The 20,650-nt window shown below is 32.4% G+C and overlaps 1 protein-coding gene and 1 pseudogene across 1 annotated transcript; both read right to left on the bottom strand.

The window, feature by feature from the left end:
• Positions 1–1,454: 1,454 nt before the first annotated feature.
• LOC108471866 (receptor-like protein EIX2) lies at positions 1,455–2,579 on the bottom strand. Its single transcript, XM_017773416.1, has one exon. The coding sequence runs from the start codon at positions 2,577–2,579 to the stop codon at positions 1,455–1,457; it is 1,125 nt and encodes a 374-aa protein (XP_017628905.1).
• A 409-nt stretch (positions 2,580–2,988) lies between these two features.
• On the bottom strand, positions 2,989–5,350 carry LOC108471867 (receptor-like protein EIX2; annotated as a pseudogene).
• Positions 5,351–20,650: the final 15,300 nt, after the last annotated feature.

Consider the following 20,650-nt stretch of genomic DNA (forward strand, 5'->3'; position numbering starts at 1 on the left):
ATTGATATAATATGTAAAAGTTGTGGGCTAAATGACTGAACTATATAATGTGGGTGCTTAAATTGTAAATTTTTATTTTGGGTACCTAAAATAAAAATTTTTGATAGTTGGGTGACTATATATGTAGTTTACTCATATGATTATCAATAATATTAAATAACTTAAAAATATAAACCCTGAATTTTTTAAATGAAAAAACTTTAAAGAGCTTATGAAAATAATGGTCTACTCTTATTTATAAGGTAAATGTGAGCTATGATAGTGTTTTATAGTTAATGTGGGATTGAAATTAACCTTTTAATTTTGTAAAATGCATATGAGAGTATGTATATTTTTATTTTATTAATATATTTGCGAATTAAAAACCCTCAATTTGTAATCAAAATTTTATTGAGGATAAATTACATAATAATTTTTATTTAGGAAAAAAAAAGTAAACGTTAATGCTTATAAAAAATTTAGATAAAAATAAACGGTTAAAATACTTTTTAACTCATAAATATTCTTTTAACTAATCATAAAAATTAAAGAAATATTAATTAATTTAAAAATATAAATAATTCAGGTGGAAAATTGGGTTGTCCACATCAATTAGGAGCCTAAGACCTTCTAACATATAATATATAGGATATATTTATATTTTAAGAATATTATATTATATTTCAAATTTTATAAAATTAGGTTAACAAGTGCATAAGGGACATGAACCTCTTTCAGAACATAGTGCAAAATCCATATTTCATAAATAATTCCAATAATTAATTCAAAACAAGACCTCTATGGTTTAAGAAGAAATTAAGATTAACTAAGTGATTCGTTGCATATTTGGGTAGTACAAAATCAAAGTGATACGGGGTAACATCCAATCTAAGGTAATTAATAGATAAAAGGAAAAAAAAATGTTTTGGATTTATTATAGAGAGGTCCCTAAGTTTTTGTCGCAAGTCAAACGAAAATGCCACATGTCATCAATCAATTGGCTAATAGGTCATATTAAGAATCCCTTAGTAGATTAATGAAAATTTTAATGACAGTGACTAATTTGAACAATTATCTTAATTAAAGTAACTAAATTGAGAAAAAAAATCCTATTTTAGAATGACCTTAGGTGTAATTACTAATTTTTTTAGAGAAAAGAAATTCATTAATGAGAAAGTCACAAAACAAAAGCAAACATAAAAAGGAGACGGACTACTAAACCCGAGCCAACAGACTCACCCCATACACCCGAACTTATTGTCCGTGATCCTCATTTGTCTCAATATAAGACATAATTTCAACAATATTCAAAGAAGATGCAAAGGAAAAAAACATCTCATACCATGTGGTTTGCATATAACAAAGCCACTCACGCAAGTGAGTGGGCTGCCCTATTGGCCTTTCAGCACCAAGCAATCATGTAGCAGCGAGCCTAGCTCAGATGCATCAATTGTACATGCTTTTTTTCCATTAAACTACATATCCATAATAGCCCAAAACACATACAGTTTACCACATATATGGTCCAACTTTCGATAGTATGCAATCCTCCAAGATCTAATGAAAAACAAGGGAGCCACTACACTCCAAAATCCCATTACAAAGCCAAAAACTATACTGACATAAAGCAAATTCACTTTACTTCCTTCATTGATACATCCATTATTTGCAACATCAGTTGGAATACCTTTTGAGGTGCAGTTCTTAGAGAGAGGAGGTCCGCAAAGATGATTGCCCACATAAGACAAGTTTTCAAAGCTTTGAAGTTGAGTGCTTGTTGGGATTTGTCCTGTCAAGTTGTTGTAGGACACATTGAAGTGATTCAAGAAATTTAAATTGGAGAAACTCGGAGGGATTTCACCATTTAGTTGATTCATGGACAAATCAAGAGATTCTATTAACTCCATGTTGCCAATGTTGTCTGGTATATTTCCTGTTAGGAGATTTCCTGAAAATTTTAAAGACAATAGTCCAACGAGACTACCAATTGCTTTGGGGATCTCTCCTATGAGGCTGTTAGTTGAAAGGTCCATGCTGGTAACAAGTCCTAGTATGCTACCATATTCATCCTTTCTTCCTTTCAACACCAATAATGCTTTGAAAGAAAATTTGTAAAAATTTGGATGCGACAAAGAAACATCATTATTGGTTTTGATTTTTGTGGCCATTGCAGTTAAATTATTGAAACATTTTGGAATAACTCCTGAAATGTTGTTGTTGGCAAGGTCCAAGTTTTGAAGAAATTGAAGATCACAAATTTTGTGAGGAATATGACCATCAAAGTTATTTGATCGAAGGCTTAGAACCACAAGGCTCGAGAGCTTATCACCAATCCATGCTGGTACACTTCCACTGAAATGATTTTCACTAAGATCAAGCATAACTAAACTCCAAGAATTTCGCAATGTGGAGGGTAATTCTCCAAACATGCTATTATTTCGAAGGTTTATCAGAAAAGGATATGTATATCCCAAAGTAGGTGGGATTTTCCCTGTCAAATTGTTGTTTGCTAAATTTAAATAACTTAAAATTTGCCAATGATTCCAACAGTCTGGAATTTCTCCAATGAGTAGATTTGTATCAAGGTAAAGAGCTAACATTCCCGTTAGCGATGGATTACAAATTAATTCAGAAAGGGATCCTGAAAATAAATTATTTGACAAATGTAAAGTACTTAAAGTTGAGATTACTCTTGGCAATGGACCTGTAAAGCGGTTTGAACTCAAGTCAACAGAGTCTCTCACATTCAAATATGATATCTCTCCTGTAAGTTGATTCGAGGAAAGATTTAAATATGAAAATTGAGTGGGAAGGTTTAAAAACCAAGTGGGCATGACATCTGAAATTCCTACATGGAAGATATCCAAATAAGACAATTTCTTTTGAAATTTTAACCACTGGGGAAACCTTGGGCCAAGATGCCAATGACCCAATTCGATACTTTCACATTGAAATGGGGGAATCCAATTAGAGTTTGGTTCAAATCTAAGCCTATTATGCGATGCCATTAGAGTTGTCAATCTCGTGAGATTAAAAAAATGGGTTTCAAATACAACTCCTTCCAATAGATTATGCCCAAAACCAGAGTTTTCAAAGATTATAACTCCCCTATGGATAATGGAATGGGACCAGAAATTTTGTTTTGAGCAAGGGACAAGTGAGATATATTTTTAAATTGTCCAAGTTGATCAGTTAAATGGCCAGAAAGTTGGTTATTGGCCATACTCAATGACTCTAAGGAATCCAAACAACATCTAGACAAACTCTGTAGGATTTCTGATATTCCACCTTCAATTTTATTATCAGAAAGATCAAGGTGAGTAACAGAGCTCAAGTTTCCAATGGCACTCGATATTGTTCCTTGTAACTGGTTTGAACTAAGACTAAGGAACTGAAGACGGTTTAAACTATACAAGGAATTGTGTATGGATGAATTGAGATGATTCCAACTAAGATCAAGAACTTCAAGAAACGAGGTGTTCCCAAAGTAATCTAGAATTGGGCCTTCCAAAGAATTGCCACTAAGATGAATTGACACAAGACCATGAAGACTAAATATCGACTTAGGTACTGAAGATAAGTGGTTCTGAGAAAGATCAAGAACAACCAGTGATTTTGTAGAATTAACACTGATAGGAGATGGATCATCTTCTAAACCACAATATGATAAGTGCAACTCTAACAAAGAAGGAAGTTTGAATGTTACCTGTACCCAATCATTTGCTGTACGAAGATCCACATAACTCAAATCAAGGTACTGCAAGGAAGAAAGTCCAGAAACCCATTGAAGACTTGTAACTTTGGTATCCCACCCGGGCATAATACCACCTCGAAGATCAAGATACTGCAACTTTGAAAGATTCCCCAGATTATGAGGAATTTCTCCCTGGAATTGTGCTTAAGAGAGGTTAAGATGTGTTAAAGTCCCCAGCATACCCAAAAACTTCGGGATCTGAATGCTGCTAAAATTGTTATAGCTCAAGTCCAGGGAACTGAGATGCTTCAACTCCAGAAGTGAATGATTTATTTTGCCTCGTAGTTTTGACCACTCGTAAGGTGAAAGAGGAGCAGCCAAGTGCAGTTGGTGGACGTGGCCTGTTGAGTTATGGCAGTCGACACCAATCCATTTACAGCAATCCCCACCTTCAACCCATGAAGATAGCCTGTTCGAAGGATCAATAAGATGATTCTTGAATTTCGAAAGAGCTTCTCTGTTGCGCGGAAGCGTGTGAAAGAGTAAAATTATTGTACTGAAAAATCACACCAAGTTCAATTCCCAGGAAAGAGAGGTAGATCACGAAGATCACTTAAATACCAAGTCTTTCCTAGCGAATATCCTCTATCGTAATTTAATAGCACAATAAATCACTACAATCACATTCACAAAATATGCAAAACAAATAATAAAGAACACCGAATTTTAACGAGGTTCAAAAATTTTGCCTACGCCCTCGGGCACTACCAAATATATTTCACTCCAAAATTACAAGTGAAATTTACAAATAGAGAGAGAATAATGCCTTAAGTAGAGAATGGCAATTATGGGATGAAGAAAGTAAGAAATGGTTAGGCCTATTTATAGTTGAGGTTCAAGGATCAACTTGCAATGTCCCTATACAATTAGGGACCAAAATTGCAATTATCTCATGCCAACTTTTAACCCAACTTGCCAACCAATATTACTTTCTTCTTTCGGTGCTCCACCCATTTGACTTTTCAAAGAATGGTGGGTTCCAATAATCTCCACCTTGAAGATTTGATTAGGATAATCTTATCTTCACACAATTCTTCTGCTTTTGACAACAATACTTGATAGTGCCTTCTTCAACTGTTAAACTTGCAGATATTAATCAAGTTCAAACAATGTTTGAACTTGGTTGTCATACCACCTTGGTCATCATATCTGCGGGATTATCTGCAGTGTTGATCTTCGAAGACAAATTTTCTCCTCTTCAATAATTTCCCGCACAAAATGGAATCAAATGACGTCGATATGTTTTGTATGCGTGCATGATAGACTTGATTCTTTGCTAAATGAATAGCGGTTTGACTATCACAATACACGTTAATATGCTCTGAACCAACCCCAAGGTTTTAGCCATACCTTGTAACCAAATAGCCTCCTTTACTGACCTCTGTTACAGCCATGTACTCGCTTCGTGGTTGACAATGCAATCAGAGACTGTAGTGTAGACTTCCAACTTATTGGTCCTCCAAAGAAGTGTAAACACATAACCGGTGGTTGATCTTCGCTCGTCCAAATCACCGCATAGTCGTAATCAACGTACCCAATAACACCTTTACCAAGTGTATTATCCTGCTGAACAAGAATCCAACATCCACGATCTTTTGAATATACCGTAGAATCCATTTCACGACTTGCCAATGTCCTTTTCGAGATTATGCATATACCGCTCACTATACTAATCGCTGTGAAATGTCGGGTCTTGTACACACCATTGCATACATCAAGCTACCTTCGCATTAGAATACGGAACTTGCAACATGTATTCTCGTTCCGTATTCGTCGAAGGAGATAGTTGTGCGAAAGCTTGAAATGAGAAGCCAACGGGTACTTACGGTTTTGTCGCTTCGTTCATGCCAAACTAACTGTAGTACCTTTTTCAAATCTCGCTTCGAGACAAGCTAACTCTATTATGAGCTCTATCTCTCCATATTTCCATGCCGAGAATCTTTTAGCTTCTCCTAGATCTTTCATCTCAAACTCGAGATTGAGTTGAGTCTTCAATCTTTCAATCTCAACTTTGCTCTTAGATGCTATTAGCATATCATCAACATATAAGAGCAAGTATATGAAAGTTTCTTCTTGTAGCTTCGAAAATACACGCAATGATCAAATTTACTTCTTGTATACCTTTGCCCTTTCATGAACTCGATCAAATCGCTTGTATCAACGCCTCGGAGATTGCTTCAATCCATAAAGCGACTTTGTCGGTTTGCAAACCCAATTTTCTTTTCCAAGAACCTTGAATCCATCCGGTGAGTCATATAGATTTCTCTTCCAAATCACCGTAAAAACGCGGTCTTCACATCAAGTCAACTAGTTCAAGATCATATTATGCAACCAAGGCTAGCAAAATCCGAATAGACGAATGCTTCACAACCGGAGAAAACACTTCATTGTAATCTATTCCTTCTTTACGAGTGTAACCCTTTGCTACCAATCTAGCCTTGTATCAATTTCAATTTTATCAGAAATCCTTCCTTCTTTGCATATACCCATTTGCATCCAATTGCCTTCTTTCCTTGGGTAGTGTCACCAACTCCTGTGTCTTATTTTTATGAAGAGACGCATTTCTTCATTCATTGCTTGCTTCCACTTTACACCATCGTGGTTACTTATCGCTTCGTGTAAGTAGAAGGAACATCATCATCTGCAATTGGAAGTGCATAGGCCACTATATCATCAAAGCGAGCGTGCTTACGAATCTCTCTTCTTGGCCTTCTATATGCAATTGAATCTTGTTGTTGTAGAGGTTCTTGGGTAGGAACCTCTTCATCATTTGTCCCTCCAATATTAGCCGGATCATCGTTAACCTTTTCAAGCTCCACTGCTGCAAAGTACTCTGGTTTTGTCATCCTTTTGTGAATCCTTGTACTTCAACATGGTTGATTCATCAAAAGTCACATCTCTCTCAAAACAATTTTCCTTGTATTAGGACACCAGAGACGGTATCCTTTTACTCTATCGCTTATACCCAAGAATAATGCTTTCTTTGCTCTTGGGTCTAACTTAGATTCTTTACATGATAATATGCAAGGAACCAAATACATGTAAAGAATCATAATCGATGTGATTTACCAGTCCACATCTCCATAGGAGTTTTTCCATTTATTGCAGCTGATGGCAAACGGTTAATTAGATGGCACGCATATGTAACTGCCTCAGCCCAAAATTCTTTGTCCAATCCAGCATTGGACAACATACATCGAACTTTCTCCAAGATAGTTCGATTCATGCGTTCTGCCACCCCATTCTCATTGTGGTGTATCCCAAACGGTGAAGTGTCGCACAATGCCCTCATCTTGGCATACTTGTAGAAATGGATCATTTTATACTCAGTACCATTATCTGATCGAAGTCGTTTGACCTTTCGACCAGTCTGAGTCTCCACCATCTTCTTCCATTTCAGAAATGCATCCAAAACTTCACTTTTTCTTTTCATTAGATACACCCATACTTTTCTTGAATAATCATCAACAAAAGTAACAAAATAGTGCATACCTCCCAAAGAAGCTACTTTGGTAGGTCCCCACACATCACTGTGAACGTAGTCTAGAATTCCTTTCGTATTGTGAATTGCTTGACCAAATTTTACCCTCTTCTGCTTGCCCAGAACACAATGTTCACAGAATTCCATTTTGCAAGAATTTGCACCTTTTAACAAGCCTTGCTTCGCCAATATCTGCAAAGCTTTTTCACCAGCATGTCCCAATCGCATATGCCATAATCTGGTAGCCTCTGAATCTACATTTTTTGTAGAAATTGTTGATGTTGATCCAATAACTGTACTTCCATTTAAAAAGTACAAGTTATTTCTTCTTGTGCCTTTCATCACCGTCAATTGCCCAGCTACTACTTTTAGTAATCCATCTCTCAAAGTGATTGTGAGCCCTTTAGATTCTAGGGCCCCTAATGAGATGAGATTTTTCTTCGGGCTAGGTACGTAGCGAACATCTGTCAAGACTTGGATTGAGCCGTCGTGATTCTTCAATTGACTGCATCCACTCCCATTGTCTTACAAGCACTATCATTGCCCATAAGAACAATTCCACCTTCTAGCTCTTTAAGACTAGAAAACCAGTCCTTATTAGGACACATATGGTAAGTACATCCTGAATCCAAAATCCACTCATCCGTTTGACATGCCATTGCCATGCCAACCAAGCTAAAGTCTGACTCCTCATCATGCTCCGCTACACATGCATTAGAAATAGCCTTGCCCTTTTGTAGCTTAGGACAATTCTTTTTCCAATGCCCTTTTTCATGGCAAAAGGCACATTCATCTTTGGCGGGTCTCCCTTTGCACTTTCCCCTTCTACCAGATTTGCTGCTGTGTGAACGACCTCTTACTGTTAAGACTTCTGCGGTTGTATCTCTGTGATCTCTTTTATCTTTCTTTCGAGTCTCAGATCTATACAACGCACTACAGACTGCATCAAATGTGATCGTGTCCTTCCCATGAAGCAATGTGGTGGTAAGATGATCATATTCATCAGGAAGGGAATTCAACAACAATAATGCCTTATCTTCATCTTCAAATTTCTCATCCAAATTTAGCAAGTCTGCTAAAATTTTATTGAATGAGTTCACATGGTCATTCATCGACATACCGGTGCATACGTGAATCGATAAAGTTTCTTTTTCATATAAAGCCTATTTTCAAGACTTTTCGTTAGAAACTTTTCTTCCAGTGTATCCCATAACTTCTTCATGATGTCTCCTCATGACAGAGTACTTCGCTCTTTGGCCAAACATAGGCGGATTGTACCACACTTTGTCTATTGATCTTGGCCCACTCCTTGTCATCCATCTTGTCGGGTTTTTCTTCAAGGGCTATATCTAGCTCTTGCGACATAAGACATCCAGATCTCACATTGCCACATACCAAAATTATTGGTACCGTCAAATTTCTCTACTTCAAATTTTGCATTTGTCACGATGAGTCCTTGCGATGACGATCTCGCCGCCATTTTTCTCCTCAATCCCAACTCATCGATACGTGAACAGACCGTATTCAGTAAATAGTGCCGTATCGTGAATAGTCTTGATACGTGAATAGTGCTATATACGTGAATAGTACCGTAAACGGTCAGATTCCCCAAGTACGAATCGCTCTGGTACCAATTGTTGCGCGAAGCGTGTGAAAGAGTAAAATTATTGTCTTGAAAAATCACACCAAGTTCAATTCCGGAAAGAGAGGTAGATCACGAAGATCACTTAAATACCAAGTCTTTCCTAGCGAATATCCTCTATCGTAATTTAATAGCACAATAAATCACTACAATCACATTCACAAAATATGCAAAACAAATAATAAAGAACACGAATTTTAACGAGGTTCAAAAATTTTGCCTACGTCCTCGGGCACTACCAAATATATTTCACTCCAAAATTACAAGTGAAATTTACAAATAGAGAGAGAATAATGCCTTAAGTAGAGAATGGCAATTATGGGATGAAGAAAGTAAGAAATGGTTAGGCCTATTTATAGTTGAGGTTCAAGGATCAACTTGCAATGTCCCTATACAATTAGGGACCAAAATTGCAATTATCTCATGCCAACTTTTAACCCAACTTGCCAACCAATATTACTTTCTTCTTTCGGTGCCCACCCCATTTGACTTTTCAAAGAATGGTGGGTTCCAATATTCTCTCTCACTTTGGATGCAAAGCACGTTGGAATTGGCATGACAAATGGTAAAACAGATAGCGGGAATGAGAAGAAGAAAAGGGAAAAAGGAAATAGGAAGAGGAGTAATCATGGTTGCAATTGCCATTGCTCACAACTACAAATATATAGACTAACAGATTATTGATGTAGCATATTAGGACAACACATAATACTTTTTTGCTTGACTTTAGACTAAAATTTAGAGAACTTTTTATAGTTAGTCAAAAACATTAAAAAAAAAACTAGATTAAAACAAAAATTTAAATATAAAGGGAATTTGTTATCAAATCCATACATATTACCGCGTCAACTTCGACTTCATTGTCACTACCACCCCAAGACGACAATGATACCTCCAAAAACAATAAATGAAGGATTCAGGCTTTAATTACGGAAGAACCAACTCAACCAAGTAGCAGCTTTTGCTTGCTTACACAGTGGTCTGTGGCTAGGACAGTGAGGGTTGTAGTCGCAGTTGTAGTTGTATCCACAAGGGAAGGGTTGGGGTGTAGTGAAGTCCATGTTGAAGCAATGATCGTTGACCATCAGAGCTTGGGTGGTGATGCTTTAGACAGGGACGACTCTATTAGTTTCAGAGTTGTTCCGCTCTTGGTCTAGGGTTTCCATTTTCGGATCCTCATGCTCGTAATCCAGATCCAAATACGAATCCATCTCAGAAAACACGTAGAAAATATGGGTATAAAGGCTGCCCCTTAGTAAATGGCTAAGTTAATTATGTTTTATACCTCCTCATATTTTTTTCAATTTCATAATTTAAAATTTTTTCTTATTATAATTTTAAATATAAACAACTTAACATTTTTTTTAATATTTATAGAGTGTTATGGGAGAAATTATTTTATGAATCTTCCTTATCACATTATTCATGATCCTTATCCATTAAAAATAAATACATCATATTTTTTTCACATCATACGTACAGTTAGTAAGAAGAGATCCTGGATGATGTAGAAAAAAAGATTAAATATTTATTTTTAATTTGGAGGGACCATAGATGATGTGTTAAGGAGAACTCAAAAATTAATTTTTCGTGCTATGGTAATTATTTGATATACTACAAATGGAGTTTCTTGGAATCCACAAGCATCACAATTTTCATATAATTACTTTTTGATTTTTTTTATTACACCCTATAATTCTCATGTGAAACTCGAATTAGTGAAAGTTAAACAAATTGGCACAATATCCTTTAATAGCATGTAATAGTTCAGACTATGAGGCAATGAGTTGGAAGTAGAGGTGATATGGGCCGGGTCGGGCCGGGCCCATACAAATTTTTTGGCCCGTTTACTAGGCCCGAGTTTGGCCCGGCCCGAAATATGGGCCTAAAATTTTGCCCAAGCTTGGCCCGAAATAAAATTACTAAGCCCGAGCCCGACTGCCCGGCCAGTTCATATTAATTTTTTTTATTTCATTAAATAAAAAATTTAAAAATATAATAAATCAAATATATTTAAAAACATAAAACAAATATTAAAACAAATAAAAATAATACTAAAACAATTCTTAAAACAATACACAAATTAATAATATAATAAAAATGGTTATATTAAAATTTTAAAATAATTAAAAATAAAATAAAAATATATATATTAATATATAATTGGTAGGGCGGGCAGGCCCAAAAAACTCTTACCGAGGCCGTTTTCTAAACGGCCTCGTTTTTTCCCAAGCCCATTTTTCGCCTATATTTTTACCCAAACCCTCCCATTTTTTGGGCGGGCCTTCGGGCTGGGCCGGGCCTCCCAGCCCATGATCAGCTCTAGTTGGAAGTAACTGAATACAGATAAAGAAGCTGTTTTTTGTTTTCTTTTTAAATGAAAGTTAGAGAATACTTTTAATGGAAAACACGTATACCTATTTATGGGCTAGACCACCCGGCACGACTAGAAGATCTGGTTAAAAAGTAGTAGGGTTTGATAAAAATATAGGCCCAAAAATAGGTTTAGGCAAAATCTAAACGGATTAGGCCTCGAGTAAATTTTTTTTGGCCTGGGCTCGACTGGTCCCGACTTGAATTTGAAAAAAGAAAAAAAAAATTGTTGTTTTCTTGCTATTTTCTCACTGTTTTAGTATTGTTTTCTTACTGTTTTTCATTTTCTTTTTGCTATCATTTCACAATTATGTTACTATTTTGTTGCTATTATTTAAATATTGTTTAACTCTTATTTTAGGGTCAATTTTGCTATTATTTTAGAGGCATTTGCTTGTTAAGTTGCACCCATTTTAGTGATATTTAAATATAAAAATTTTTAAATTTTATTTTCAAATTGTTGGGAAACATTTATTTTAATGTTTTTAGTGCTTTTAATGTATTATATTTTTTAAAAATAATATAAAAAATTTAATACGAGCAGGCCAGACCTGAGTTTTAACATTTTTATCCTGTTCGAAATTAAAAAAAATTTAAGTCAAATTTTCAGGCCAAGGGCCAAAATTTTATCAAAGCACACCCAAACCCCACCCCGCCTACAAATAGATTTAGAAACGAGTAACGAAAATCATGGGGGGTGGGAGTGGGGACCGTTGCTTTTGAATTTTGATGCTCTTCTTTTCTCTTGCTTTTGGTCATTATCCCAAATTTCCATGTAATGTAACATTGACCTTGACCTCCATAGCAATACAGCTAACACCAGTACTGTTTTTGGGATTGAATCACATATATTTATAGTATTCGGCATATATAGATTTGTAAATTCTTGTTTTAATTCACTTGAATCAAAGCTCCACCCAAATTGAACGTTGATTGTAGTTATATTGTTATTTAACTTAATGTTTATATTATTATTATTTAAGCTAGCTAGGTTAATGTCACGAGTTAATCGAGTACCAATTCGATGAAGAAAATTAAGAAAATATCCTTCCGTAATTAAAATACTTTAGTCTTTTTATTTAAAAAACCAATAAAAATATAGGCATAAAATAAATTCCACATATGCTCTTACTAGAAGTCGGATTGCATTTTATCCATATTACTTTTAAAATTGGTAAATTAGTCTTTTGCATGTTAGATTAAAGAGCAAAGTGATTATTTCTGTTAAAAATTCCATCTATTTCAACTATAAAAATTGATGTAGCTAACAAATTAATCAGAAAATTACTTGTGACATGCTAACGTACAATGACTAATTTTTAAAAATAGATATGGATGAACCTTTTAACAGAAGGACTAGTGTGCTCTTTGATCTAACACACAACAATTAATTTGTTATTATTTTTAGTAGAGGGGACAAAATGCAATTTGACTCAGAATATAAGAGTCTCAATGATACTTTTAACCTAACATTTTCTTTCCTTATATACATTTAGTAAGCAAAAAGAAAAAAAATTCTAAATTTTATTTATCGCTTTCAGTTCCAAGGTGTCTCTACTCGCTCCCATATAGCTAGCTTCAAATTAAGTTTTAGTTAAATATTAATTATTGCTAAGTCTATATTATCAGAGATGTTAATGGGTTGGATTGGTCGGGTTATATATAATATTAGTACATTTATATTTGCTCAAGCTCGGTCAAACATAAAATATAGGGCTTAAAAATTTGTCAAAGGCTGTCCATATCTGTAAATCACTAACTTAAACCTGTTTTAATAGATTTGTAGAACTGGCAAATTTGTTCATCATGTTTGTCGAAACCATTTTTTTAAAAAACGGGAATCGACTTAGATTTTGGAAACGAAAAGAACGAGAGTCGCCACCAATCCTTTTTAATGAGGTGTGATCGGGTCACCTTAAATTAATTATTTTAATAAAAGTTAAGATTCACTAAAATGATAATTGTTTTTTGGTCTACGAAAATCAGAAAATGAGTTCGGGAGTCGGTTACGTACAAGGAAGGAGTAGCATCCTCGTGACGCCCAAAAATTGGTACCTAGTTGATTAATTAGTGTCTTAGTGTCGAAACTTTGAAAACTTGAAAGATTTTAAAATACGATCCCTCTTTTTGTAGAAAAACTTGAATGTTAAAGACCTTCTCGTCTCGAAATAATAAAATGTCACATCCAGTAAGTTAGGACACAACATCTTGAATTTTCTAGAATGAGCTTGCCTTTTATTTAAAATTTGTGTATTTTAACCCTTTTTGAAAGGATATTCGATTATTTATGGTAAACGAGGAAAATCGAAACCCAGTAAGTTAGGGCACGATCTCTCGATCTTCCAAATACCGAATATTGCCTTTGTTTGCAAAAATCTTATCTCAAGGTAACAAGATGTCATATCCGGTAAGTTGGGGCACGACACCTCGAACCTCAAAGAGTAAGCATTTTATTCAAAACTCATATTGCGATTTAAAAAAATGTTCCGTTATTTAGGTTAAATGAGAAAAATCGAAACTCAGTAAGTTAGGGCACAATTTTCTCGGATTTTCAAATACGGGACATTGCCTTTATAAAATAATCAATTTTGGAGTTGAGTAAAGGTTAATATAACATAAGTTGCAATAAAATGAGATAATAAAGAATGCGTGAATAAATTCAAATTTCGATATTGACAAATCATAACAGAATAAACATAGAAGCAAGTGTGAATGATAATGATAAGAGTGAAATAAAATAAATGAAGAAACGAATAAAAATAGAAAAGGAAATAATAATTAAGCTAAAAATATTTGAAATTAAAAAGAACTAGTAATAAATAGATAAATATCGTGTAAAACTATTTTTTTAAATGATAGTAATAATAATAGTAATGATAATACTATTAATGGTAATAATACAAGCAATAAATATTTTAAAGTTTGAAATGATATAAAAGATATATAAATAAATAATATATAATGTGAGTGAAAATAAGAATAAAATGAGTGTATTTAAAAAGTAATAGTAAAAATAATATAATAATAAAAACATAATAATAATAATAATAATAATAATAATAATAATAATAATAATAATAACCGTAGTGGTAGTAAAAAATATAATAGTAATAATAATGATAATAAATATTAGCTGTAAAAAATAATAATAGGAATAATAATGATAATAAAATAATAATAATAATACTAATAATAATAATAGTAAAAAGATAATAAGAATAGTAGCAATAATAATGATAATAACGATAATAAATAATAGTAGTAAATAAATAAAGATTATATAAAACTATGAAAAAGATAGTAATAGTAACGATAATAATAATAATATGAAAAATATAACAATAGTAAAATGATGATATTAATTCATAAACATAAATAGCGATATAATACCTAAAATATAATAATAACAAAAAATACAAGTGGGCAAGCAATATAGACAAATGAAAATTAGATAAATAATAAGAAAACAAATATAGGTGAAATTTGTTATGAAATATTTATGTAGATGTCATTATCAACCCCATAAGTTATGAGACTTTTCCTATACCCCATTAATATGGGAGATAAAAGGTCCTGGGCTTAAAACGACGTCGTTTTGGTGCCTAAAGGGGTTGCCCAAAACGACGTCGTTTTTGGGGGCTATTTAAGGCAAAATTTTGGAAAAAAAATCATTTTCAGCTTGTTTTAAAAAAAAAATTCCTTTCCCCCTTTTTTGTTTTCTCTAAGTGCTTGAGAGTCCGACGAGAATTTTAGTCACCATCGTCGCATTGACCACATTCGCTTCACGGCCGGAGCCGTCCGCCACCACAAAGACACGTGGTAGGAAAATCAAAAGTTATGTTTTTTTGTATTTTAATATATATATATATATATATATATATATATATATATATATATGTGTATATGTATAGAAAATAGTTTGGGAAAAATAAGAAGAGGAAAATAAAGACGAAACAAAGATATACCCCCTTTTTTTGAACTTGATTTTTTGTTTGATTTCTCTCCTTTTTTGCATTTTCTTTGTATTTGAACGCTTTTCGATTTTTTGCTTGAATCTCTTCTCTTTTTTACTTTTAAAATCTCGTTTTTTGTATTCAAAAATAAAACCAATCCCTTTTACATTGTTTTTGTTCGGCTTATATAGCCGATTTGGTTACATTGTTTGCTACTTTCAATTTCCTATTTTGGCGCTGTTGTTGCGTATTTTTCTCTTCATTTGCAGGTAGGAGCAGTTGGAGTGGTTGATGCTAGGGGCGGTGGCTGACGACTAGGGTTAGGGTTAGGTTTTTTTTACTGAAAATGGTTTAGGTTGTAGGCCATTTGGGCCCTTAGGTTTTTTAATTTATTTGGGCCTTTTCATTTAATTGTTGGGCCGAGCAAAAGTGGGCTGGTACAATGTTCTTGAAGAAAAATGTTCCATGTTTGAAATTTTTTTGTTGTTGTTCATCCATGAAGCTTATCAGATGATGAGTTGTTAAAAAAAAAAAAAAAAGGAGCGAAGAAAATACTATTATAGTTGGTTGGATGGACCTACACTGGTGTTTTTCATGCATTGGCTTGCTTTTTACACTTTCTTCTATTCAATCATTCTCAGTCTGGTGCCTATAAATTTTGTATTTAGTAAGGCAGCTTAAAAAATATTTTGCATTAATAATATATAAAATATTATATTTTTCCACAAAATATATATAAATAATATTATATGTTGTAGTTTTTCATAATTATATAATAATCATTTAATTTTATGTGTTTAAGGATCAAATTGATAAAATATTTGAGTATTGAGAAATAATTGTGTTATTCTACCATTTAGAAAAAGATCATGTCTTCACTTCTATTAACGAAGAGTGATAAAAATAGAAACGATTTAAAGATAAAACTAAAAATTTATATAATTGAGTAACTAATTATATAATTCCACAATAACCAGTCCTGACTCATAAGTATAGCTTGGGATACAGCAAAAAAGAGCCATAAAATATAGACAAAATATTTCAAAGAAAGGCAAAGATAGGAATGAAACGGGGAAGTGCGGCATATTACTAAAAACAAATCAAGTTAGTGCTTTTATAAGATGGAAAATTTTACTAATTTTATTTTTAGCATTATAATGTCAACTTTTTATCTGAAATGTTGTGAATTTCGTTCTTGTTTTGCGAAAAATCATGTTTTCTATTTTTTTATTTAAAATGCTGTCGATGTTGTTTGGTATATTTTCTGTTAAGAGATTCCTTGATAAATTTAATGATAGTAGTCCAACGAGACTTTCAATTTTTTTGAGATCTCTCTTGTGAGAGTAGTAGCTGAAATGTTTATGTTGATAACAAGTCTTGATGTGATATTGTATTCATCCTTTCATCCTTTCTGCACCAATAATGCACTCAAAAGTAAGAGGCAATCAGATGAAATAGCAGTACCACCACGCAGCATCATGCTTAATTTTTGTTGCCATTGCACTTGAATTAGTGAAACATTTCGAAATAACTCTTGAAATCTTGTTATGGGAAAGGTCTAAGTTTTGAAGATTTTGAAGAGCACAAATTTTATGAGGCCATAAAGTTTATTTAATCGTAGGCTTCAAACCACAAGTCTAGTGTCTTGAGAGCTTGTCACCACTGAAATGATTTTCATTGAAATCAAGAATGACCAAACTTGAAAATATTGCAATGATGGTAATTTTCCAAACATGCTATTGTTTTGAAGGTTAAGGTGGGATTTTATAATCTCGAAAATGGAAGATTCCATCAATTTGAAATTTTTCCGAAGAGGAGATTTCTATCAATCATTTGTCGATCTCCTAATGAGTTACAAACCAATTCAGAAAGGGTGGAAATCCCCCCAGTAAGGAAACTTCAAGACAAGATACCATTGACTCAATTCAATAATTCCACATTGAAACAAGGGAATCCAACTTAAGTTTGGTTGAAATCTCAAACCTGTGTTTCGGATGCCTTCAATGTTGCAAAATTCGTGAGATTAGAAAAGTAGGCTTCTAAAACAACTCCTTTTAACAGATTATGCCCAAATGGAAAGTACCACTTAATTTGATTTTCTAAAACATCAAAGAACTTCAAAGATGATTACCCCCCTATAGACAATAGAATTGTACAGGAAAGCTAGAATTTTTTTTTTTGAATAAAGGAAAGCTAGATTTTTAAGTCAATTAAATGGCCAGAACGTTGATTATCTACGTATTCATCGACTTTAAGCAGTCTAAACAACATCTAGACAAACTCTGCAGGATTTCTGATATGTCTTGATCAATTTTATTATTCGAAAGATCAAGATGAATAACAAAGCTCAAGTTTCCAATGACACTTCAAACGTTATCTTGTAAAATGTTATAGTGAAGACTAAGGAGTCGAAGATGGGATTGAGACGATTGGAGCTAAGGTCAAGAACTTCAAGAAACGAGATATTCCCAAAGTAATCTGGATTTGGGCCTTTCAAATAATTGACACTAAGATCAATAGACACAAGACCATGAAGACTAAATATCAAGTTATCTTCTAGAATACACATTTATAGTGCCATGTTCAGTGATATTTATTACACCGTCAATTTTTTCATACCCTGTTGAAATTAAAGTGGATTTTAGGCTCTAATAGGTTTTTAGAGATTGTTCTATTTTCGATGTCAAATTGTGAGGCATCTTAGATGGTTTGACCGTTCTATGTGATCATGGCTACGACAACGTTTTAATTCTACTTTAATCAAAAGAATTCATCAATTGCTGTTATAATTTGAGCACTGGCACGATTGACATATCTCTAGAGATGATAATCAAGATGCTGGTAGACTGATTAAACTAACTTTTTATAAATTATTATTCATGCTTGTATGAGACCTCCCGTTAAGGAAGACGGTTTAAATTTTGTAACTAGTTTAAGTAGTCTTTCTGTAAAAAAAAAAAATCAAAGTAATTATTTTTATCATGCAATACTAAATGAAAGAGATTATAGCAATAGTTCTTCTAGAGGCAAGTGCACATAGCCGTGCTTTTAACGTGTGCACGTCATTTATATTTTTTTCTTCCATCGAGTGTCATTAGAATTGGAGATTACGACAGTTTAGAATAATCTAAATTTTTTTAAAAAAAATTCCAAAAGGAAAACATGAATAACTATCATTCCATAAATTTGTTCTTAGATTCAAAGCATAACTATACCATTAGATGTAACGGGCACATTGTAGTATTTGCTTTCATACTTTTTTTTTTTTTGAAACTTCAAATTATTCTAATAAATTTCAATGCCTATAAGATTTTCCGTAAATTACACTAAAAATTATTAAATTATTAATAAATTTACATTTTAATTACTTAACTTTTAAAAATTATAAAATATCACTGAATCACTCAACTTCAAATTACTTGAGTTACGCCCATCAATGTAATAAACTTTGCCATCATCATATTTATTTTCCCATCAACGCAATGCAGATTCCCTTTGTAATGGATTTCTGCCGTAGAATAGTTATAATAATGCACTGCAAAATTCAGATAACAAATACAATGCCAAAAGATATATTATTCAATGTGATATGTTACAACTCTAATCTATTTACACTGGGAAGAGGAAATTATACGAAAAGACCTCGTATGTTACTTTTTGTTAAGTATTACAAAATTCAACTTTTAATGATATTATTTCGAAGTAAAAAATATTAAAAAAAAAAAAGACAAGAAATCAAGACCCACAACCTCAATTGACTGTAAAACAAAATAAAACTTACAATTAATTTTTTTTGTAAAATGAAATAAAAAGAAAAGGAAGTATGAGTGAGAGAACTACTTGATGACCTTCCTTTATACAGTAAGCATATCAGAGAGACTAAAAATTCAATTTAATCATTTTCATTGAATGAAAAAACTGAAAGGAAACATGGTCAGAGAGCCATATGTCAGCAGTTTAGACATATAGATATTTTATTCAATAGTATTCGCATTTTTCTTATCCAAGGACTTCAATATGAATACTTCTTACATTATGTTATCTTAAATTATTTTACATATAATGCATTTGTCATTTGAATCCAAAAAAGGGTTAACATTTCCTTCTATATATATGTTATCCTAAAAAATCATGTAATTCTTCATTCAGATAGATTATTTTGGGATAAATTTCAAAACTATACATGAACTATAATTTAATATACAATTGTATATTTGAATTTTGATTTTGTACAATTTTATACATGAAATTTTGATTTGATCCAATTCTTGTAAATTGTTAACACAATTATTGATAACATCATTTTATGTTTATATATTGCATACATAAATAATTATATTTATCCAATATAAAAATACATTGATTTCTTTATTTCTCTAAATGTATATGGTTAAATTAAAATTAAAGTTTTAAGTATATATTTGAACCACAATTAGAGTTTCACGTGTATAATTGCATCAAATTAAAGTTCTTGTATAAAATTACAAATTAAATCAAAATTTATGTATAATTTTAAAATTTATCGATAAGTAAACAAATAACATATGAAGGCTCCGAGAATTTATTGCAATCAATGCTTCTTTTAGAAATATAAATTTAACTTAGAAAATTTTCATGGAAAAATTGGCGATTGAAATAGAAAAAATAAATTATATACATCACTAAAAGACTTATTCGATATTCAGAAAAGCAAGAAAGACAATGAAAATGAACTTCTTACAATAGATATTCTTGTAATTTTAGCTTTATACGGTGTGGTTTGTATATCTCATGTTAATATTCAAGAACCAGTTTTAAAAATGAAAATGAAAATTTTAACAAAATAAATAATTTATTTTTATCTATCGTATAAGAATTAATTTACCTATTTTTAAATAAAGAAACAAAATGAAATTAACTCATAATGCAAGAGCCTCCATGATTTTTAACCTACCTACATACATACATAACTAAAATTGAGCAAAATATGCACATAAAAGCTATGTAAAAAAGCTAGATAAAATGAATTTTAAATAAGGATGGCAACGAAGTAAAACGAGTCATTTTTTGTTGACTCATGATGCTTCAACTTGATTTTTAGGTATATATATTCACTCAAACTCAAACCTTTTTATTTTAACTATAACCCTTAAAAGATTTATTTAATCTCATGACCGTTCATATGAAATTTTACATAATGTTTTTATTAGATTAACTTTAACAAAATTAATCCCAATTATATTTACAAAATTAAAATGTGACATTATAATAAATATATCTGGACGAGATAAAAATTGACTCTAAAAATTTTAATGAAAAACTCTATCCAACTTGCTCCAAATTCAATTTTTAAAAACAAAAAAACAATCTCTGTATGGCCGGGGTGGATGGAATCCCAGCAACTTAATGGACTTTTGACAACCTCAATTTCAAATATGGGTGTGTATTTGATATGAGTATATTAAAATTTTTATAAATTATTTTATATA

The sequence above is a fragment of the Gossypium arboreum genome, chromosome 11, assembly GCF_025698485.1.
Source record: "Gossypium arboreum isolate Shixiya-1 chromosome 11, ASM2569848v2, whole genome shotgun sequence".
NCBI lineage: Eukaryota > Viridiplantae > Streptophyta > Magnoliopsida > Malvales > Malvaceae > Gossypium > Gossypium arboreum.